This window comes from Netta rufina (genome assembly GCF_964035555.1).
Source record: "Netta rufina genome assembly, chromosome: Z".
NCBI classification, from domain to species: Eukaryota; Metazoa; Chordata; class Aves; order Anseriformes; family Anatidae; genus Netta; species Netta rufina.
Window position 1 is genome coordinate 8,268,793 of NC_140126.1, and position 19,680 is coordinate 8,288,472.

Genomic DNA, 19,680 nt, shown 5'->3' on the forward strand with positions numbered 1-19,680 from the left:
ATATAGAAACTGATCATACTGATAACTCAAATTAAGTCCTGAACTAATGTAGAAAGACAGAAAAGGTGGAACTTCTTAAATTAGTAGCACTAATGTGGTTCTTCAGTGCCTGTAACATAACTCAGTAACTGAAAAAAATACTTTCTTTTCTCTCTTGTCATGAATCAACATTTTTGACTGTTTCCGGAGACACCTGAAATATATATATTTTTTGCTTCAGAGTAAGCACAACCATACTTCTGTTTTAAAGAGTTTTCCAAATTGTACTTATTTTTTTGCTTGCTTGTGACAAAGACACATTGAGTTGGACATTACTTTTAAGCATTAGAAGCAAATATAGGATGTTTTTATGGGAAGATTGTCAAAGAAAAGCTGAATCTATTCTGTTGTGTGCTCTGTAGCACACAACTCATCTGAAAAAAGGAAAGATAATGAGAAAGATGATGTGAGTGCCTGAAACATTTTTCTCTGAACAGACTTGTAAATAAAAGCTTTGATGTTTAAGATAGTCACATCTCCCTTCTCTTTTCAGGTTCACAATTCTTATGTTGCTACAGACCTACCGTCACTCCGTGGGCCTGAATCAATGCCAGCTTTCCCTTTGTGTGAGAGAGCAGAGATAGCACTGACTGTTCAAATTTTAATGTTCTGATGGTATTAAACCTCAGAGAAAATGTTACCAAAAAAAAAAAAAGAAGTAAATGTTGCAAATTTCCTTTCCCATCCTCACATTGGAATTAGAGCTTAACATAGTTAACCCATTCTCAGCTCCTGAAGCATAGGTCTACATGGTGCTTTGTCTTCTCGTCCTACAAAAGTAAATCACCTCCCCCTTTCCTTATTTTTATGGCTCCACAGAAGTCTTGCTCTTCCCTTAAAAATTCCTCCTCCTGCAAGATGCTGCATCAATGCAAGTTAATGATGGCAATAAGTGAACTGATCCTTCATTTTCTGGCCTTCTCCTCTTTGTCCTGGGTGAGGCCCTTGTGCTCCAGCCATCCCAGCACCTACAAAGTGTTTCAAGCACAGTCCAGGGTGTTAATTCTTACAAGGTCTTCTCTTTCTTGAGTATAACAGAAGGATTAATGAAGAGACACAAAATGGAAGAAACCATAACACTTGTATTTTTCACAAGGCAGGATGAAGGAGCTGTGGAGAAAGGTACAGTCTGCCAGGAACTGAGCCCCATTTGGGGCCTCCAGAGGTGACAGACACAAAAAGGCAGCTGAGGCTTTCACAGGCTTGGTATAATTAATGGGTTTATATAAGGTAAATTTTTATTTATTTTTTCCCCATGAGAATAAATGACTTGCCACACTCTTAAAAACAAAGCTGAAGCTGGTGTACCTGTGCAGGGGCTTCTCATGCTCAAATCCAATGATTTGCATGCATTGGTGTCAGTTCACACTGTGTGGAGCTACTCCAAGAGATGATGAGCTCAACAGCTAGCTTGCTGAACAGTCAAGACTGCTCATGTGCAACATGTATATAAAAACATACTTGGCAGCAGTCTTTCTCTGTATCCCCATACATTAAAAATATTGCATTAGTGGATAGCTTCATGGTGCTTAGCACGTAACATAACAAATGACAATCTCCAGAATAGAGGAAGCACAGCATAAATACAGTATATCACTTTCACAAACAAAGGGCCTTTGAAACTCTGGCAATATAATAAAAATAGGAATCAAACTCCATACTCAATTAAACACAAATAACTGGACTGTAGAGTTTAGAGTTACATATGTACAATAATTCATGACAACCTTTGCAGAACTGAATTGACTTAGAGCATTCTGTAAAGAACAAAAAACATTTCACGCAAGGCTAGACATATGCAGGTAAACAGAGAAAACAGATACTACATTAAGGTAAATACTGTTATTTCCAATGCCAAGGTTTGACTGGCTTACCACCATAAATACAATTCTTATTTTCACCAAGTTTATTTTTTTCAATTATAGTATCAAAGTCAAGAGGACAGACTTTTAAGAATTAAGAAATTGCACTTTTCCTGTAGATCAATTGTTTAGGTGCCTAAAAATGGATTTGCAGAGCAGCCTTAGCCAAACTTTCAAAACTGGCAAAGCCAGCCAGTACTTTCATTTCATTTGTACACAAGCAGCAGGATCCAGTATAAAATAATTGCTTTAGTATTATGCTTTTAAACAATTAGCTTCAACGTTTTTTACATTCCAATCACCTTCCATACCCAAATCTCTTTTTATGATAGCCAGGAGGTTAATATACCATTTAATGATCCTGCTAATCATGGCATAATAGCACCATGGCTTATGACACCTGTTTGATGCTCCTGCAGCTTTTGACTACCAAAGAAAATAGCCCCACACTTAAGATACTTTTAAAACAAGATAAATAACAACTTTCATCCCAACTCTGTCCATTTTTATCACTTCTTCAATTTATCATACACTTCATCTACTTCCACAAACTGACAGTAAGTTTCATGGCTTCTCAAACAGGGCATCATGACACCACAGGCAGACGTGTCTTCACATACAATACAGTGTGTTAATACACTGAGGTCAGCAGGAAGGAAGTAGTAAAGCACCCAAAAAAGAGAAACTTTCGATCTGAGGCTTGAGGCAACCAGTTTTACCAGGTCTTCACTTTGCAGATAAGTGATGCTCTGGAATTGCAACTGCTCCAAGCAGGTAAGAGAGGAGGGTGTACCAGTAGCATCAGCATGGCAAGAGCACCAGTGCTACTGACCCAAAAAGAAAACATTCCCCTAGGGGAATTTCTTCCAATTGCTTCACGCAGTTCTACCCCACATATCGAACACAAAAAGCAACAAAGCAGCAGCCGATCAGTGACACCATCGATGCAGAAATCACAGTGACCACACTGCCAGCTACACTAACCAAGAGCCCCAGGCCCACACCAAGAATGATCTGGGCCAGCTGGACCATGCAGGTGAGAGCAGCGCAGTCGATGCCCTTCCCTCGCCTGTGATCTGTGTCTTGTTCATCTTCTCGCAGACTCTGTACCTGCAAATAAGCAAAAAACAAGATTCAAGGAAGGGAACTTAAACACTGCTGGTAACTTGCACCTCTCAGCTGATGATGCACTGTCATGACATTCAAGTGCAGCAAAACAAGCCAATAGCTCTCTTTTTCCTTTCCATTTTCTCCTGCCTGTCCCACAGAGGTTACAAAGTTCAAACAGATTTTACAAGTGATAGTAAGTTTTCCAAATTGTCCCTTTTCTCCCACCTCCAACTTTTCCCTCTAACCCTTCTTTCAAGGAAGGAATCGAAGAATGATCAGCAAAACCAATCCTTTCCTTGAAGTTCAGGTCTACTTGAGCTCTGGCAAACTAATATAAGGAGAAAAATTCACTGTACAGGACACCCTGTCAAGGATATTTTCACTCCAGCTCTCACATGGCTGCATCATACAATCATCTAGCAATGACAGAATGGAAAAGGAATGGAAGAGACCTTCAAGATCATCAGGTCCAACTGTAAGGAGGGCCTCAGGGGGTATTGAGACATAGTATGTCCCACACACATACAGATCATAATTTGTTGTAATGGAGCTCTTGTGCTCTGAAGTTATGCCTCAAAGCACATAAAGGAGTTCACTATTAAAATCTAACTGTAATGCTTTTATTTCTGAAAAAAAAGTCTGAGAATGAATGTACAGACTAGGATTCTTCTACATTACAGAAGGCCATTATCAGCTATGACATTCAAATGGCATACATAGCAGAGGAAAAGGTTTTATTCTATATGAGCATCTCATATACAAGCACCATGTGAGGTTGGCTGAACACTGGAACAGGCTGTCCAGAGAGGTTGTAGAGCTTCCACCCACGGAGACCTTCAAAACTGAACTGGACATGATCACAGGCAATGTGCCAACTGCTCTGTTTCATTGGAAAATTACATAAAAGTTTACGTATTTATTGTTCTTGCAGTTGAATGGAGACAGTTGCTTTGTAACACACAGAGGGTTTCTGTGCTGTGTGCTAGCTGAGCTGGTCTCTATCCAAATGCTCTTGATTGTGATTAGGATGCTTTTTTTCAAGACCTGTTATATTGTTTTTGAGCTGTTACCACCCAAAGCTCAAAATTACTGGAGGCAGTGTCTTCCTAATCCCGTAGATGAAACTGAATTTGGATCCCAGGGAACAGCAGCATGGAACAGGAATTGAAAGGGCAGCATTTTAAAAACCAGCACATGATTTTGGTAGACTGCATACTGAGGGAAAAAGTCTGTTCTTTGTTTTGGAATAATGCAGACCTTTCCTCTGAAGTATTTTCAATTTTAGACACAATTTCTTTGGAATTACAACTGTTTTGCTGTGCTCTGCCCAGGGTTCCTATGTGCCAGTAGTTCTGACCACAATAATATGAATGTGTGAATGAACACAATCTTGCACTTGATGTTTCCTCTTTACTTATTTTTTTTTTCCTATTATAGAAGGTTTGGGACAAACCTAATTCTGTTAATGTCAGATGTCAGATCTCATGTAGAATTATCATTTAACATCTGGCATAGCAAGTACCATACACCAAACAAGAAACAATCAGTTCTCTCACAAGTCACATTTGAAGCCTATTAAGTACAAGGTCCATTTACACTCAGCATATTCTATTTCACTTCTATCTTGAAACAAGTCTGAGTCAGAGATGGGCTATAATTTACTTATAACTACTTTACTCCCTTTCTCTGAGCTGGCTGGCCTAAGATTAGGGTTGTGATCCTACCCCAAACTGGGTTCAGACCCTGTCTTTTGTTAAATCCCTCTGAAATTCTGCATTGTAATTGTTTTCTGTTGGAAGAAACAGGGAAATTAACTGAAAAAATTGTGAATCGGATCTATGAAATATTTATTCACCTTGAAACATCCTCCTAGGATTCAACAGAGTAATTTAGGGTTTTCTTGTACTCATCATTCAGGTGATGATGCTTAGAAGTCATATAGAACAGTAGGATATGTTCTCATGGACTTAATCTAGTCCTGTGCTGGTCTCAAGTATATATATATTTTTTTGCTTTTCAACTGTTCAACACTTTCTATATTAATTTCTTTGAATGTCACTGGACATAATGAGAACTTTTCCTAAGTCCTCCCAATTCTCCTTAATCCTTCTTGTTTCCAGCTCTCTTACTAATTTGAGAGAACTTTTCCATTAAAGAGCTAAACTCTTTACAAGACTTTAAGATCTTGCTGTGTCCAGTAACATGATAGAAGGAATGCAGGCTTTTCCAGATTTCCTTTGGAAACAGGATTTCATGCTGTGGAAGACCAAAAACAACCCCAGACATTTAGAGGGAGAACAAGAATGTGGAGTATAATTTATTACTGAGCTACATAAAGCTGTTCGTACTTGAATTGCATATCTTTATCAGCTAACAGTTTTTTGTAACACTTTGCAGTTAACTGAAACTTCTGACAGCTTTTACAGCCTGATTATTAACTTTAGGGCCTCAGAAGTCAGTTCCTCAGCTAATATGAACAGGCTATGATTCCCTGAAGTAATTTGAGTTTGGCAGCTGCTCAGCCTGAGCCCCTTGCATTTAGAAACAAGGGCACACACACACAGCTGAGAGATCAATGGTGCACAAAGCGGTGGTTTAGATTTGATTCTTAGGAAGGCAGTCCTTGAAAGCAACACAAATTGGAGCCCTGTTATCCTCTTCCTGCCTGAACATGTATTGTGACTGGCTTTGTTTCAGCTGGGATGATAAATAATTATTTGTCTCAATGCAGGACTCTGTTTGGAGAGCCTGGAGCTGGGACCTTAGCTGCGAGGTGTCATGTAGCTACATGACAACTAATAATATTAGTGTTGTTTAATAAAGTCTTGAACATCTTTATGTCAGAAACTTTCTGTTCATAACGTGTCACCGTAAATAGTTTGAAATTACAATTAAAACCTGTTTGCCAGTTCTATCCAATGTTCCATCCTTTACTGGATGAGGGGGGAAACTTAGTTACAAGAGATGAGGAAAAGGCGGAGGTGCTCAATGACTTCTTTGCCTCAGTCTTTAGCGGCAATACCGGATGTTCTCTGGATACTCAGTACCCTGAGCTGGTGGAAGGGGATGGGGAGCAGGATGTGGCCCTCATTATCCATGAAGAACTGGTTGGTGACCTGCTACGGCACTTAGATGTGCACAAGTCGATGGGGCCGGATGGGATCCACCCAAGGGTACTGAGGGAACTGGCAGAGGAGCTGGCCAAGCCACTATCCATCATTTATCAACAGTCCTGGCTATCAGGGGAGGTTCCAATCGACTGGCGGCTAGCAAACGTGACGCCCATCTACAAGAAGGGCCGGAGGGCAGACCCGGGAAACTACAGGCCTGTCAGTTTGACCTCAGTGCCAGGAAAGCTCATGGAGCAGATCCTCCTGAGAGTCATCATGCAGCACTTGCAGGGGAAGCAGGCGATCAGGCCCAGTCAGCATGGCTTTATGAAAGGCAGGTCATGCCTGACGAACCTGATCTCCTTCTATGACAGAGTGACGCGCTGGGTGGATGAGGGAAAGGCTGTGGATGTGGTCTACCTTGACTTCAGCAAGGCTTTTGACACCGTCTCCCACAGCATTCTCCTCAAGAAACTGGCTGCTCTTGGCTTGGACTGGCGCACGCTTCGCTGGGTTAGAAACTGGCTGGATAGCCGGGCCCAAAGAGTCGTGGTGAATGGAGCCAAGTCCAGTTGGAGGCCAGTCACTAGTGGCGTCCCCCAGGGCTCAGTGCTGGGGCCGGTCCTCTTTAATATCTTCATCGATGATCTGGACGAGGGCATCGAGTGCACCCTCAGTAAGTTCGCAGATGACACCAAGTTAGGTGCGTGTGTCGATCTGCTTGAGGGTAGGAAAGCTCTGCAGGAGGATCTGGATAGGCTGCACCGATGGGCTGAGGTCAACTGCATGAAGTTCAACAAGGCCAAGTGCCGGGTCCTGCACCTGGGGCGCAATAACCCCAAGCAGAGCTACAGGCTGGGAGAGGAATGGTTGGAGAGCTGCCAGGCAGAGAAGGACCTGGGAGTGATGGTGGATAGTCGGCTGAATATGAGCCAGCAGTGTGCTCAGGTAGCCAAGAAGGCCAACGGCATCCTGGCTTGTATCAGGAACAGCGTGACCAGCAGGGCTAGGGAGGTGATCGTCCCCCTGTACTCAGCTCTGGTGAGGCCACACCTCGAGTACTGTGTTCAGTTTTGGGCCCCTCGCTACAAGAAGGACATCGAGGTGCTTGAGCGGGTGCAGAGAAGGGCGACGAAGCTGGTGAGGGGCCTGGAGAACAAGTCCTACGAGGAGCGGCTGAGGGAGCTGGGCTTGTTCAGCCTGGAGAAGAGGAGGCTCAGGGGTGACCTTATCGCTCTTTTTAGGTACCTCAAGGGAGGCTGTAGCGAGGTGGGGGTTGGCCTGTTCTCCCACGTGCCTGGTGACAGGACGAGGGGGAATGGGCTTAAGTTGAGCCAGGGGAGTTTTAGGTTAGATGTTAGGAAGAACTTCTTCACTGAAAGGGTTGTGAGGCACTGGAACAGGCTGCCCAGGGAAGTGGTGGAGTCACCATCCCTGGAAGTCTTCAAAAGACGTTTAGATGTAGAGCTTAGGGATATGGTTTAGTGGAGGGCTGTTAGCGTTAGGTTGGAGGTTGGACTCGATGACCTTGAGGTCTCTTCCAACCTAGAAAAATTCTGTGATTCTGTGATTCTGTTCTGCCAAAACAGACTAAACAGATTTACCCTTCTTTAGACATTGAACTTACCTCTTCTTCTCTGTGATACTCTGCAATGAGTTGGAATGGCACTGTGTACAGTGTGCTGGACATGACACCAAAGAGGGAACACAGAGCCAGAGTGGAATAGACGTTGGGAAACAAGCCAATTAATCCAGTACCCAATCCAAAAAGTAGGTATCCAATGAAATAAAGTCCCTTTAATCCTATGTATTGCAGAAGGATTTTCTGCAGGTCTGGGGAAAGAAAGAAAAAATGCTGCTGAGACTAGAACAGAATAAGTCACATTTCATTGGGGAATTCCTTTAAGGAGTTTTATTTCGTAAGATGAAATGAAGGAGAAAATTATTGATTTTTGAAGTTGCCTTAAATTACTGCGGTTATAAACTTGCTGCAGAATGCTTCTTTTTGCTAACTGTCTCTGGAGATACATTTATTCAGACATAACCAAGCTCTGAGAAGAAGTAGTTAACAGCCATTCTGGAAGAACTGCCCCATTGACAACCTCAGACATTTCCGCTGTTTGATTACAATGGGAACATTTGGCATCAGCCCTTGTCTGAGCTGAAAGAGGTGCTACATAAATGCCTATAGTTAAGCTCCAAATGAGAAAGCTTCTTTTAGGTGCTCACTTCAACTCCCAAAATGCTCCTAATTTGAGTTTTTGGAAAGCAAGAAATTTTTAAATCCTGGGTAAGAGCTATGGTGAGATTTATTTGAGAAGCTGTGCTAGAGTATTTACACATAATTTTTGAGAGCAAGGTTCACTTTTTTGGCAAGAACTTCTACTGTAGTGTGAAAAGGTCATTTTGTGAGAAATGCAGAGGGGGAGAGACCATCAGACCTTTGAAAACCTAATGCTACAGGTCTGCTAGGTGAAAGAGCATCTCAGAATGATAACCATGGCTTGATTTTACTCTGACATTTAACTTTAGGATAATACTCAGTGTTTAGGGTCAGTTCATATGCAGCACAATGCCTTACTCTTAAAGTGACCCCTCATCACATGGTCCAGACAGGAACTGCTCATGTCAAGATACAGATTTATAACGCTGCTGAGAATGTAATATTTCTTAAGGTTTTTGTGAATAAAAAAATATTTGGCATCACTTTATTTTTTTAAACAATGGCAAACTGAAAGCAGTATAAACACTGATTTAAAACAGTGCTGGAGTACATTCCTGGATACTTACAAGAATAGACTGAGGATGAAATTGCATTGATGCACAGCCCCCAGCATCCAACCTCTACACCTCTTCTGTAGGTAAGGTAAACCGTGGAGTTATGAGGTGCATAAGGACTACCTTGGTATACAACCTGAAAGAGACCATAGAGATCACAAAAGACAAGGATGCATTGCATGTATACAATACCTCCTGCTTACCAGAACATGGGACTCAAGACAGGGCCTCATCCCTGGCAGGGGTAATGATCAGCACCCAAGAAATCTTTCAAGCGGCGCCCCCATCAGCCATTTGCAGTTCTTCAGATTTCACACTCATTTCTCCCAGACTCTCACGTACCAGATTTGTCCTCATTTCTTACCCTCAATTTTTTTCTGGACTGTCCACTCATTTGCCTGTTTTCCTTTGAGTGTCCCATCTCCCACCCTCCTTCTCTCTCTGCTTCTGCTTTCCTGCTTTAGCATCTATTTTCTAATTTATCTATAACTACTTTTTTTTCTTTCATGCTGCACATACGTTTTTCCAATCAGTCATTCTCTTATTCAGTCCCCTATCCAGCCAAGTAAAATTTTTCTTTTAGGTGTTCATATACATTGCAGGAAACTAAAACTCCCTCTCACTTAAAGAGACCAAAAAAAGGCAAGGAAACATGGCATACTGGATGGGAGTCACTGACATTCCTTCAGATTTGTAACAATATATTGTTTCTTTTTGGTGGAGGAGGAGATGCTACAAGGGAAGAAAAGCAAGAGGATTTTACACCTTTACCTGTCCCATGAAATCCGTGAAGAAGAGCATGTTGGACAGGAAAGCCATCCATCCAAAGAGGTGGCTCACACACAGATAGCGATAGTGGGATGGCATGCTGAAAAGCGTCTTCAAGAGTGATTTAAGGGTCATCCGCCTTTGAGTCTAAAAGCAAGTATTTAACAATAATACTGTATTATTGCCCTGAAAGCTAATAAAATAGCTGATGGCAAATGGAGAAGGCCTCAGTATCTTTTCATTGCTAAACTTCCAAAGTGTTTTATTTGTTATTGCTAGGATGGGTTGCTTGAGTACTGAATGTCCTTCACTGTATATTTGACTTGTAAAGCCATTGCGTAGTAAAGTCATCTGAAAGATCACAGAGACTTGGGGAGCTGGGGTGCACCAGCAGAGATGTAGCAACACTGCTTGTTGTTACAGGCAGTAGAATTATTGATTACCACTGGAACCAAGTGAAAATTTTCTGCCAAAACACATTCAGCAGGGGCTCAAAAAACAAAAGAAAATAAACATGAAAAGAATTATTTCCTGGAGACAATTAGCTTTCCATCACAGATTTAAAGCTGCCATGGAAAATAATGAAACCCAAAAATATGTCCTCAGAATTAAAGTATATCAGTTGCGAAGTATTGCAGTTCTGAGACTTTGTTCCCATTCCTCTTTCTATGTCCTATGTTCCCTAAGAAACTTAACCTCTTCTGGTGTATAATCACTATGGAATTTCCACTACATCTTCCCCCTCAAGAAGCAAGAAGAGGTGATATGACAGGAGATGCAGCACCACCCAAAACCCTATTGTCCAGATAATGTAAGCTCCAGCACCTGAACACCCCCACCTCATGGGTAAAACAACTGAATACAACATCAAAAACATTATAGGTATGGGTTAACAAATCTCACTGACATGGAAAAACAAATTGTCTTGCCACCTTCAATACCCCACCTTATCTCCCTCTTCCTTGTCTGAACCCTGTGCCCAAAAACTTTTTTTTTTTGATTTTATTTTGTTTTGTTTTCAGTCACAGACATCAAATCAGATCACCTCTTTCGCTTGATTTCTTCAGTGCTTCAGGTGTGCTTGATGTCAGGCATTTGCAACATACATGTAGAGTCCTTACTACTTAAAAGCTCCTGCATGGTTCTTTACTTTCAGAGAAAGACAAATGTTATTTTTTAATACTATTCTGTGCATGATGGAACACTTCCAGTTTTCTCTAGCAATATTTGGTGGCAACAGTGGAGAGGTGGTGAGGAAAGCTGTATGGCCACTAAATGTGGACAAACTTTAATGTTATGTTCATTGCTGGAAAGCTGAATTGTGTCTTCAATTTGCTGTTAGCTGATAACTTTTCTCCTTCCTTTAGTGCTCTAGCTACTTTTCGCAATTCTGCTTTCCTTTGAGCTAGGTTATCCTGCAAGCTGATCTTTGAACAATCACCACATATAAAGTTGGAAAACACATTGCTCCAGTGTGAGGTTTTTAATCCTCATAGGAATGCCAGAATTCAAGTAACTGACTTTTACCTTGAACTGCATATTGTCTAAATCCCTTGGAATTTCTCTCAGTATCACTGTCTCTTTTAACTGTATTTTAAACAGAGTAATCATTCTATTCAACTACAATTATACAAACAAAACAAAACAAAACAAAACAAGACAGTTCCACATTAACTCATTAGCGTTATTTCAAGGATAATTGCTATTGTTTGACTTAGCTTATATAATTTGTTCAACTCTTCCACAAAGTTCTTCAAAATAGGCTTTCAAAGGTATTTTTAAGGTATTAGGATATGGTCAGGGAAATTAAAGGGGCAGTAATTCTAAATAATAATTTGACAGTTAGACAAGCTTTCTTTCTATTTAGATATTTTAAAGAGTAGAAATGGAAACAGAAATGTTTAATACATATGTTTAGTGCCCTCCAATGCACAATCATTTAAAATCTCACAATACCTAATCATTTTTTCTACAAAATCGGTACAACTCAAGGCTGATTCATAAGGATTCATATTACAGGATTTATGGCCATAGATCCGGAGTAATTTGGCATCAAAATAAAGAACAAGAGTAGAATATTTTTGGATTTCTGTTAATACTGTAACAGGTCAAATCTCATTAATAACCATGGACGCTATTAGTATGTAAGAGCATAGCCCTTAATTTAGAAGAAATAGGGCCGTGATGCCTGCTGTGAAAAAAGAGGCACAGAAAAACAGGAAGCCAAATCATTTATTCAAGGAAGTAATTACGGTAATGAATGAACTCAGAAAACATGTGCCACAGGAGGCAGACCACTGCAGTAGTGAGAGTGTCCAGAATTTGCACAAGCCCAGGCACATCAAACAAACATGAGACAGATCAAAGCACAATGAGCATCTGATGGGCTGTCCAGCTAAAATCCTAGAAAGAAAGGCAACAGCAGAAGCTGGCCTGCAGTGCATGACAGAACTTTTCTTCGGGTGTCACATGCTACTGATTCACTGGTATTAGTTCTTGCCAAGCAAGAGGCTAGCCCAGCCCCCTCTCTTCTTCATTGCCCTTCCTTTCTTTTGGAGCTTGCATTGCCCAGTCAATGACACAGAGTGTCTCTGACAATTTAGAGGATGCTCAGAGATAACTGTGCTAGTGAAGGATGCTGTCTGCTCAGGTTGGCCTGTGGTAGGGAAACGGGGAAAACACTGCAGTGTTCTAGCCATATTCTCCTGACACACTGCTGCTTTGCTGCCAGTCCCTCATCGTGTCTGGCATCCTCACCATGCAGTGTACATCTTTTATTCTGGCTTTGTGTGGTGTCTGCTATAATAATATTCTTATCTGGGTTGCGAGTACCTGCTAGAATACAAGTGTTAAATACTAAAAGATAATAAATCCATTATATTGGTACTTTAAACATGAATTTGGGTTTCTAACTTAAAATCATCTGTGTGTTCTCATTAATTTTTAGCTTATTTCCTAAGAATTGTGTCAGGGATATATACACATAAGGCCAAGAGATAAGAAGTGAAATGAATGAACAGCCAACTGTTTCATTACTTACTGCCATACTAGGAACCAAACATATATATTAACTTTTGCATACCGAGGATACCATGAAAGGGTGGTAAGGATTCCCACATTAAAAGTCATCAACAAAACAGTGAAAACCACTACCTGTTCCTAAGACTATTCTATAAATTTGTTCCCCAGATATTTTTCAGGTAGGTTCACCTTTTCTTTGCTGCCTTAGATTGAAGCTATCTCTCATAAGAATTCAGCAGGAACAAAATACCAGTGATTACTTGCAAATATAGGCTATTCTCTCCCACCTTGAATTCTGCCAAAGGCACAGCTACATCATCACTTCAGAATAAAACTAAAACCCTGGAAGTGACGTTGCACTGTTGCTTAAGTAGCAATTTCAAACAAATCAACACCATCAATAAATCCTCAATGAAATACTGAGCAGTAGCATAACTGCTACTACTATAAGTTTATCAGACCAGGGAACTAACTCTTCATATGTACTAAATATGGAAGCATGTTGACATCAATGGGAGCTGCACATTTATATCAAAGATTAATGGTCTGTAGCTCCTGTCCACAATGTGTTGTGAATTCTGCCAGGACTGAAGGACAAATTATATCCTCTTGACAAATTTCAGATGAGGAGGATACAAGAAACTGACGAAGGGTGGAAACTTGAATCTGGTTCTCCCTCATCCCTGCCAACTGTTCAAAGCATCAGGACTAGTCTGTCTCTGTCTGTCTTGCTGGAAATACTTTATAAATAACAAAAGAAGAAAAGAAAGAAGACTTTCTACTGATGTTGCGTCCTGGTGGAGGATTCTTTTACTGAGCGTGTGTGTGAAAGGGGTATATTCTAAATTGTCAGCATTAGCTAATTAAAAGGCTGTTGGTCTCCAAGGATGGAATGATATGGGCTACAAAATCATCTCTGCACTTACCTCTGTACGTGATGTAGCAGCATGTTTCTTTGGTTTTGCTGCAGCGTTTATTTCAGTACATGCTATGTATCCATTCCTGATTTCCTCTATGGAGCTATACTTCCTGGGGTCAGTCACTTCCAACAATAACTTTGTCTCTTCTTTGTTATATCTGAGCGGGACTTCAGGAATACTGCGCAGATGTACAGTAAGGCAGATTAGGAAAACCAAGGCTGACAAGAGGAAAATCACCTGGAATTCTGATGTTAAGGAATATCCTAGTATGGTTTGACCCCAATCCACAGCACCTGTCAGGTAACCCAGGGCTCCTCCTAAGCCTACACGGGGAAAAAAAAAAAAAAAAAGGGGGAAAAAAATCTACTGGTATTCATAAAATAAACAAACAGCACACAATACCCTCAGCATGTGATTCCCTCTAGTAATGATTGAATAAACACCCTTCAGATACCATTATATGTGGAAAGAATCACAAGGAAGTGGAACACTGAGCTGTTCCCACATATGAGCAGTTACCAAAATGTCTCTTGGAAAATATCCTTGGTTCTGGTGGATGAAGCTCTCAAAAAAAGACCCAAATATTTAGCAACATGGACTTACATCTCTTTGCCAGCCAATATTCTGTATGATTCAGAAACATTTCTTTGAAGCTGTCTTTTCTTTGAAACAGTGAGTAATACAAAATAAAACTTTTCTAAAAAAAAAAGTTTTTTTTCTAAAACTTCGTAGAACAAACAATTTTCCTATTACATCAAGACTATCTGTAGTTCAGACTTTGCAAAATGTACTTTATACAGCAGAATCTGAACAGAAATACTGCTTCCATGTTGTTTTTTGTTTGTTTGTTTGTGTTTTTTTTTTTAGGAAAGGAATGAAATAAAAACCGTTGTTTTGTAATCACCAAAATCCAGTACCTCTCCACTAGGAAAGGAAAACAAAAAGGAACGAATATAAATGAGAAATTCCTCTTATTGAGCTTCCCCATCTCAGAAAATTTAGCATGCTCATTTTACTGTTTACTCTATCTTGTGTCTCAAAGTTAATAAAAGAAGAATTCAGTCTATTGTTTTACAATTCCTTCTTTCTGATGAGAGTGCAAGCTGTTTCAGAAGCACAAGGTACAAGTGTACACTGTTACATCCAGCACGTAGCTTTGGCAGGGGAAGCAGCTTTGCACAGTCCTGCCACCTCGTTAACCAGGTGGTTCTGCAGGACGTGGAAGTGACCCAGCACAGAAGCATCTGAAGGACTTGGATGTATTTCTGCTCCTCTGCTTAGGAGAACTGGAGACAATGCACGGCAGAACCATTCTGTCCAACAAAAAGTAACAGAGGTAACAAGAACCACATATGCTTCGCCTAAACACCACATCATTATCATTCCATTCTGGGCTTTCTGTACTTATTTCCCTCTTGGGTCTGATCACAGCCCTCCTTCCTTGTGCCCTACTGGATGGGGACTCTATCATTGCTTTTCTAATGAAAAACAATTAAGCTGTTAATATCTTTTGGAAGAAAACTTACACTAAATGTTTGCACAGCAGTTAATGCTTGATGCTCGAGGTCTTTTTTGCATACTGTTTTGACAAAAAGTAATCATGATATTGGAATGCACAGTCTGTGTGTTGTGTGTTGGGTATGTGCAGTCTTTCTTCTACTTGTCTCAGTTTTATATCTGCGAGCTATCCAGTTTCATGTTTGAACTTTAAAAATGGCAAAGACAAATTGGAGAGCAGTCTTGGGGATAGTTAATGTAAAAAGAAGGAACTGAATAGGGGAAAGATAATAATACATAAAACAGAAGCAATTAAAAAGGGGAAGGAAGGATGCTTTCTGTATGTAATAGAGACAGAGAAAAGGAGTAATATATTTTAACTATAGGAAATGTATATTAAGATTAGATTTTAGGGAAAAACACTTAACAGCAAGGCCAGTGAAATGCTGGAGCAGGCTCCCTTGGGAGGGCTGCAGAATCTCCAGCTGGGCAACCACCCATCCAAATGGGTTTAGGTACAGACGATCTTGATATAGTGACAAGGTGTTGGACCAAATAATACGGAGAAATCTGTTCTGCTCGCATTTGATGTGATTTATCTTACATCCCTTTTCACCACACAAATGAATCAGTTCAGTAGCTCTGAATATAGAAATCAAAACTTTTCAGTAGGAAAAATAGTAAAGAGTTCTGCTGGAAGCAGGAGACTTAGAGACTCACTCCTCATTCTGTCCAAATGAGTGATTGATTAAAATGTTGTCTGTGGGTTTCTAATGGCTCATACTGACTTCATTCCCATGTGGCTTCAGGGTTCTCTTAGAATCTGTGCCCAGGTTCCAGGACGCAGCTATTTCGTATATCCAAAATCTGTCTGTTGCCAATAGCTACTACACCTCCCTCTCAAATGGGGTAACCACCACCGAATCCATGTGCTTCTGCTCTTGGTATGGTTCAGATGCCACAAAAATCTGCATCAATACAGACTGCATGACTTCTCATCTAGCCTGTTTTTTGTCTAGACCTTTCACAGTGACTGCTCTCAGACACAGCTGGAAGCTCCTCCAAAGTCACACTACAGGTGCACAGCCTTATGTGCATTGCCTGTGTGTTTCCTCAACACAGGGCAAAAGCGAACTCAACACAGGGCAAAAGCGAACTCAGGACTAAGTGAACTCTTTCCTTCTATAACTCAGCAACTTTTCAAATGTCTAAAGGCAATCACATGAAGCAAGTTTTTGGACTGAACCCCTTGGTCTTATTTTCTGGAAGATAGTGATTTTACATAAGCTTCTATTTCTAAAGTGGAGGGCAGCATATGTTGGGTTGGAGCACTGTCAAAGAACAGAAACCAGCTGTACTGCTGGTTACTTGCTCTGTCATGTGTAAGTGCTACAGCAAGGAAACAAGATCCTTCTCTTAATTTTTCCTTCACCAAAAACTTGAAGAAAATCAGAACAAAATGACTAAACGCTACTTCATAGTTTTTTTAAATAGTTAATTACCCTTAATTGAACCGTGGCTATACTACTGTAAATGTTTATGCCTGCAGCCTTCTGCAGCAGAATTCTTGTAGCAGCAATCACAAGTTGCTGTGCTCTGAAGTAGTGAAAACCCAGCAACAAAAGACCCGTGACTGAAGCACAGAATCAGATGATCAGTTCATTCAAGATTAGCACAGAGTGAATATAAAATCCATGCAACTGCCTTCTCCTCCATCAAAGTAGGAAGAAAAATAAAGGATCTGAGTACCTGTGAAGAGGGCATGGTAATGCAGACCCTTCTCTTTATCCTGATGAGAGCAGACATCAAATAAATATGCTTTGATAGGGCCATCAATAAAGTCAGCTGCAAAATCAAAAAGCACTACTCCCAGCATGGTAACAACTATTGCCCACGTCTGCTGCTTGTCTCTCCCATCGATGAAAGCTACAAAAAGAAGAAGAAGAAAAAAAAAAAAGCCTCATTCTGACAGCAATAGTGTCATGTTTTGCAAAACCCCATTTTTCTTTCCAGAAACCTCCAAATCTAAACAATGCTGTTACGCATGAGAGCTCAGTCATAACAGAATGACATCTAAGAAGCAGGATAACAATATTTTGAATTTGCGTAGCTCTGAGATGTGCTAGGTTGACTTTTATACACAAGCAGGAACTTGTCAGCTCAAGGCTCTGCAATCGAGAGCATCACTAGCCTTTCTCTACTCTATGCACTTCCATTGCATGTTCTGGTAGCCTAAAATACTTGCATTTTGGAGTATTTATTTGTTTTACTCCTTTTGTTCCACCCTTGCACTGTTATAGACAGTCAAGAGTTGGCTAACATCTCTTTCTGGGTAAATGAATACAGATACATACAACAACAGCAATATCCAGAAACAGAGAATAAATCTGTGAAAACACGCTCCTTCCCACAGGAAGGAGACACAAGCCACGATGATAGTGACAACTTTCTAGCAAATCTTTGAGAAGTTAGATCTCAAGCTAAAATAAAACAGCATCTGGGGACATCACTCCTATCTGATTTTGCACACTCCAGGTGCAACAGGGTTTCCAAGGAGTTGTGATTTGTATTATTCACCAGCATAACACATTCCTGAGCCAAGCAAGTGTTGCAATAATTAAAGCTACATTAAAAGATGAATTACAGATAAATTTGAATGCCGACCCATCTAAAATATGGACTAATAGACATTCTCTTAAGATTTGTACTACATCATACAAACAACATAAACAATTTAACTTAATAAGGTAGATTTTAGTTCTTAAAAACTTCTCTAGGCCCAAGCAGAGTATGAACCGACCAGGCAAGCAGATCAACATACAAAATGCCATAATCACATGCACAAACTACAGAACAGTACGTACAGGGCACATAACATGCAGCATTAGGACTGAACATAGATTGTAGTGCTCCTCAGCTGCTTCAGTGCCGCTGAGTAACATGCTACCTAATGTTAACACCCAAGTTTTACAGGGAAATAAAGGAACCCCTCCTTTCTTTCCAATTCAAAACACCGGCATGAGTTTTGTCTGTCAGCACAGCGCATTCCCCTCACTCACCTGAGATCATCTCGTCCCCATTGAGGTACAAAGCCATGCCTACCAGCATTATGATGCCCAGACCCAGAATGAACGGTCGCCTCCTGCCCCAGCTACAGGTGCAGTGATCACTGGCTGAACCTACCACGGGCTGCAGCATGAAGCCCAGGATCGGGCTGATGAGCCACACCAGGCTGTAGAGGCTCTTGGGCAGCCCTACACTGAGCAGCACCGGCGTGACAAAGGCAGCCTCCACAGCATAGCAGAACTCCCTGCCAAACATCGCCATGCTGTGCATGACCAGCCTTCCCGTCAGTCGCTTCTTCGGTACCACCATCCCAGTCCTGGGCACGGATTGCTGCATAGCCTTCTCTTTCCCTCTGGTGTGGTCCAGGTTGGTCATGGCCACCTCGGAAGGGGGTGGAAGGGCCCTGTGGAAGCTCTGTTTGGTTAAGGTCATGGCTCTGGTTACTCGCCCCGGGCCCAGCAAGTCGGTGCTGCCTGCTCTGGCTGACATGGAGCGCAGGTCATATGCCGGGTGGATTTGGTCTGCAGTGGGGGAGGGACTCACATACTTTTATGGCTCTGCGATCACAAGTTATGAAAGGAAGGGGGCGGGGATGAGCGCTAACATTAGCAGATCTGCCCTCCTGGATGTCTGCAAAGCTGCCAGCCATCCAGGACTAAAGCGTTACTGTTGAAGCGCGAAACATGCCTACGACAGGAGTATACATCACATGGGCACGGCGCAGGATCAGCCCGGCACAAAGCTGCCCCTCTTGCTGCTGCAAGACAGCAGTGACACTGGGAATAGAGAGCCCTCATCTCTCTGCTCAGCAAACAACCCGCGTGCCGGAGGGCTGAATTCCTGTAGGAGGGTTAAAAATACAAATAAAAATCTATAATCGCATATCCAGAAAAGGATTTCGAGGCACTTGATGAAGATAAGCGAGCCTACCTATTGTTCTAGTGCTGGTGACAGACACACAGCTTGACAGAAGTCTGTCAAACAGCAACTGCTGAATATTTTTTTTGCATCTGCTCTGTGCCACCCTCGATAAACTGATTATTTTCTTGGTTTCTAAAAAACAAAGGGGTATCAGGATCACTTAGTTTTTCTTTTGTTTTGAAACAGTCTCACCTGCCACATAAACTTTTGGCAAGAAAACAGAAGGTTTTAGAAGAAATCTATAGTGACACACTAAACCCCATTGTGTCCCCTATAGTGACCACCAAAACCACTGACCTTTTAGGTCAGCCACCTGACACGGGCAGCTGAGCCAACCTATGCTGAACTTAGCAGTAGTTTTTATATTGACCTCAGCAAATACTGGGTCAAAACCTGGGTGTGCTGTAAAGTAAGTTTGACAACGTTGATTCTCCGCCAACACAAGCAGATGCATTTGGGACTAAGCAAGCTGTCAGATCTTAGTGTGGAGCCGGGAGTTGGACTCGATAATCTTGGCGGGTCCCCTCCAACATAGGATATTCTCTGATATATGGCAAAGGTGCATAATACTCAGCAATTCGTCAGAGT

At 41.4% G+C, this 19,680-nt stretch overlaps 1 protein-coding gene across 1 annotated transcript; it reads right to left on the bottom strand.

Annotated features, from left to right (window-relative positions):
- Window positions 1–2,786: 2,786 nt before the first annotated feature.
- SLC45A2 (solute carrier family 45 member 2) lies at window positions 2,787–18,603 on the bottom strand (the record flags this gene model as incomplete). Its single annotated transcript, XM_084305052.1, has 7 exons — window positions 2,787–3,011; window positions 7,749–7,954; window positions 8,912–9,035; window positions 9,671–9,814; window positions 13,615–13,931; window positions 16,855–17,031; window positions 18,165–18,603. 7 exons carry the CDS (start codon window positions 18,601–18,603, stop codon window positions 2,787–2,789), a joined length of 1,632 nt encoding a protein of 543 aa, XP_084161178.1.
- Between the last annotated feature and the right edge of the window lie 1,077 nt (window positions 18,604–19,680).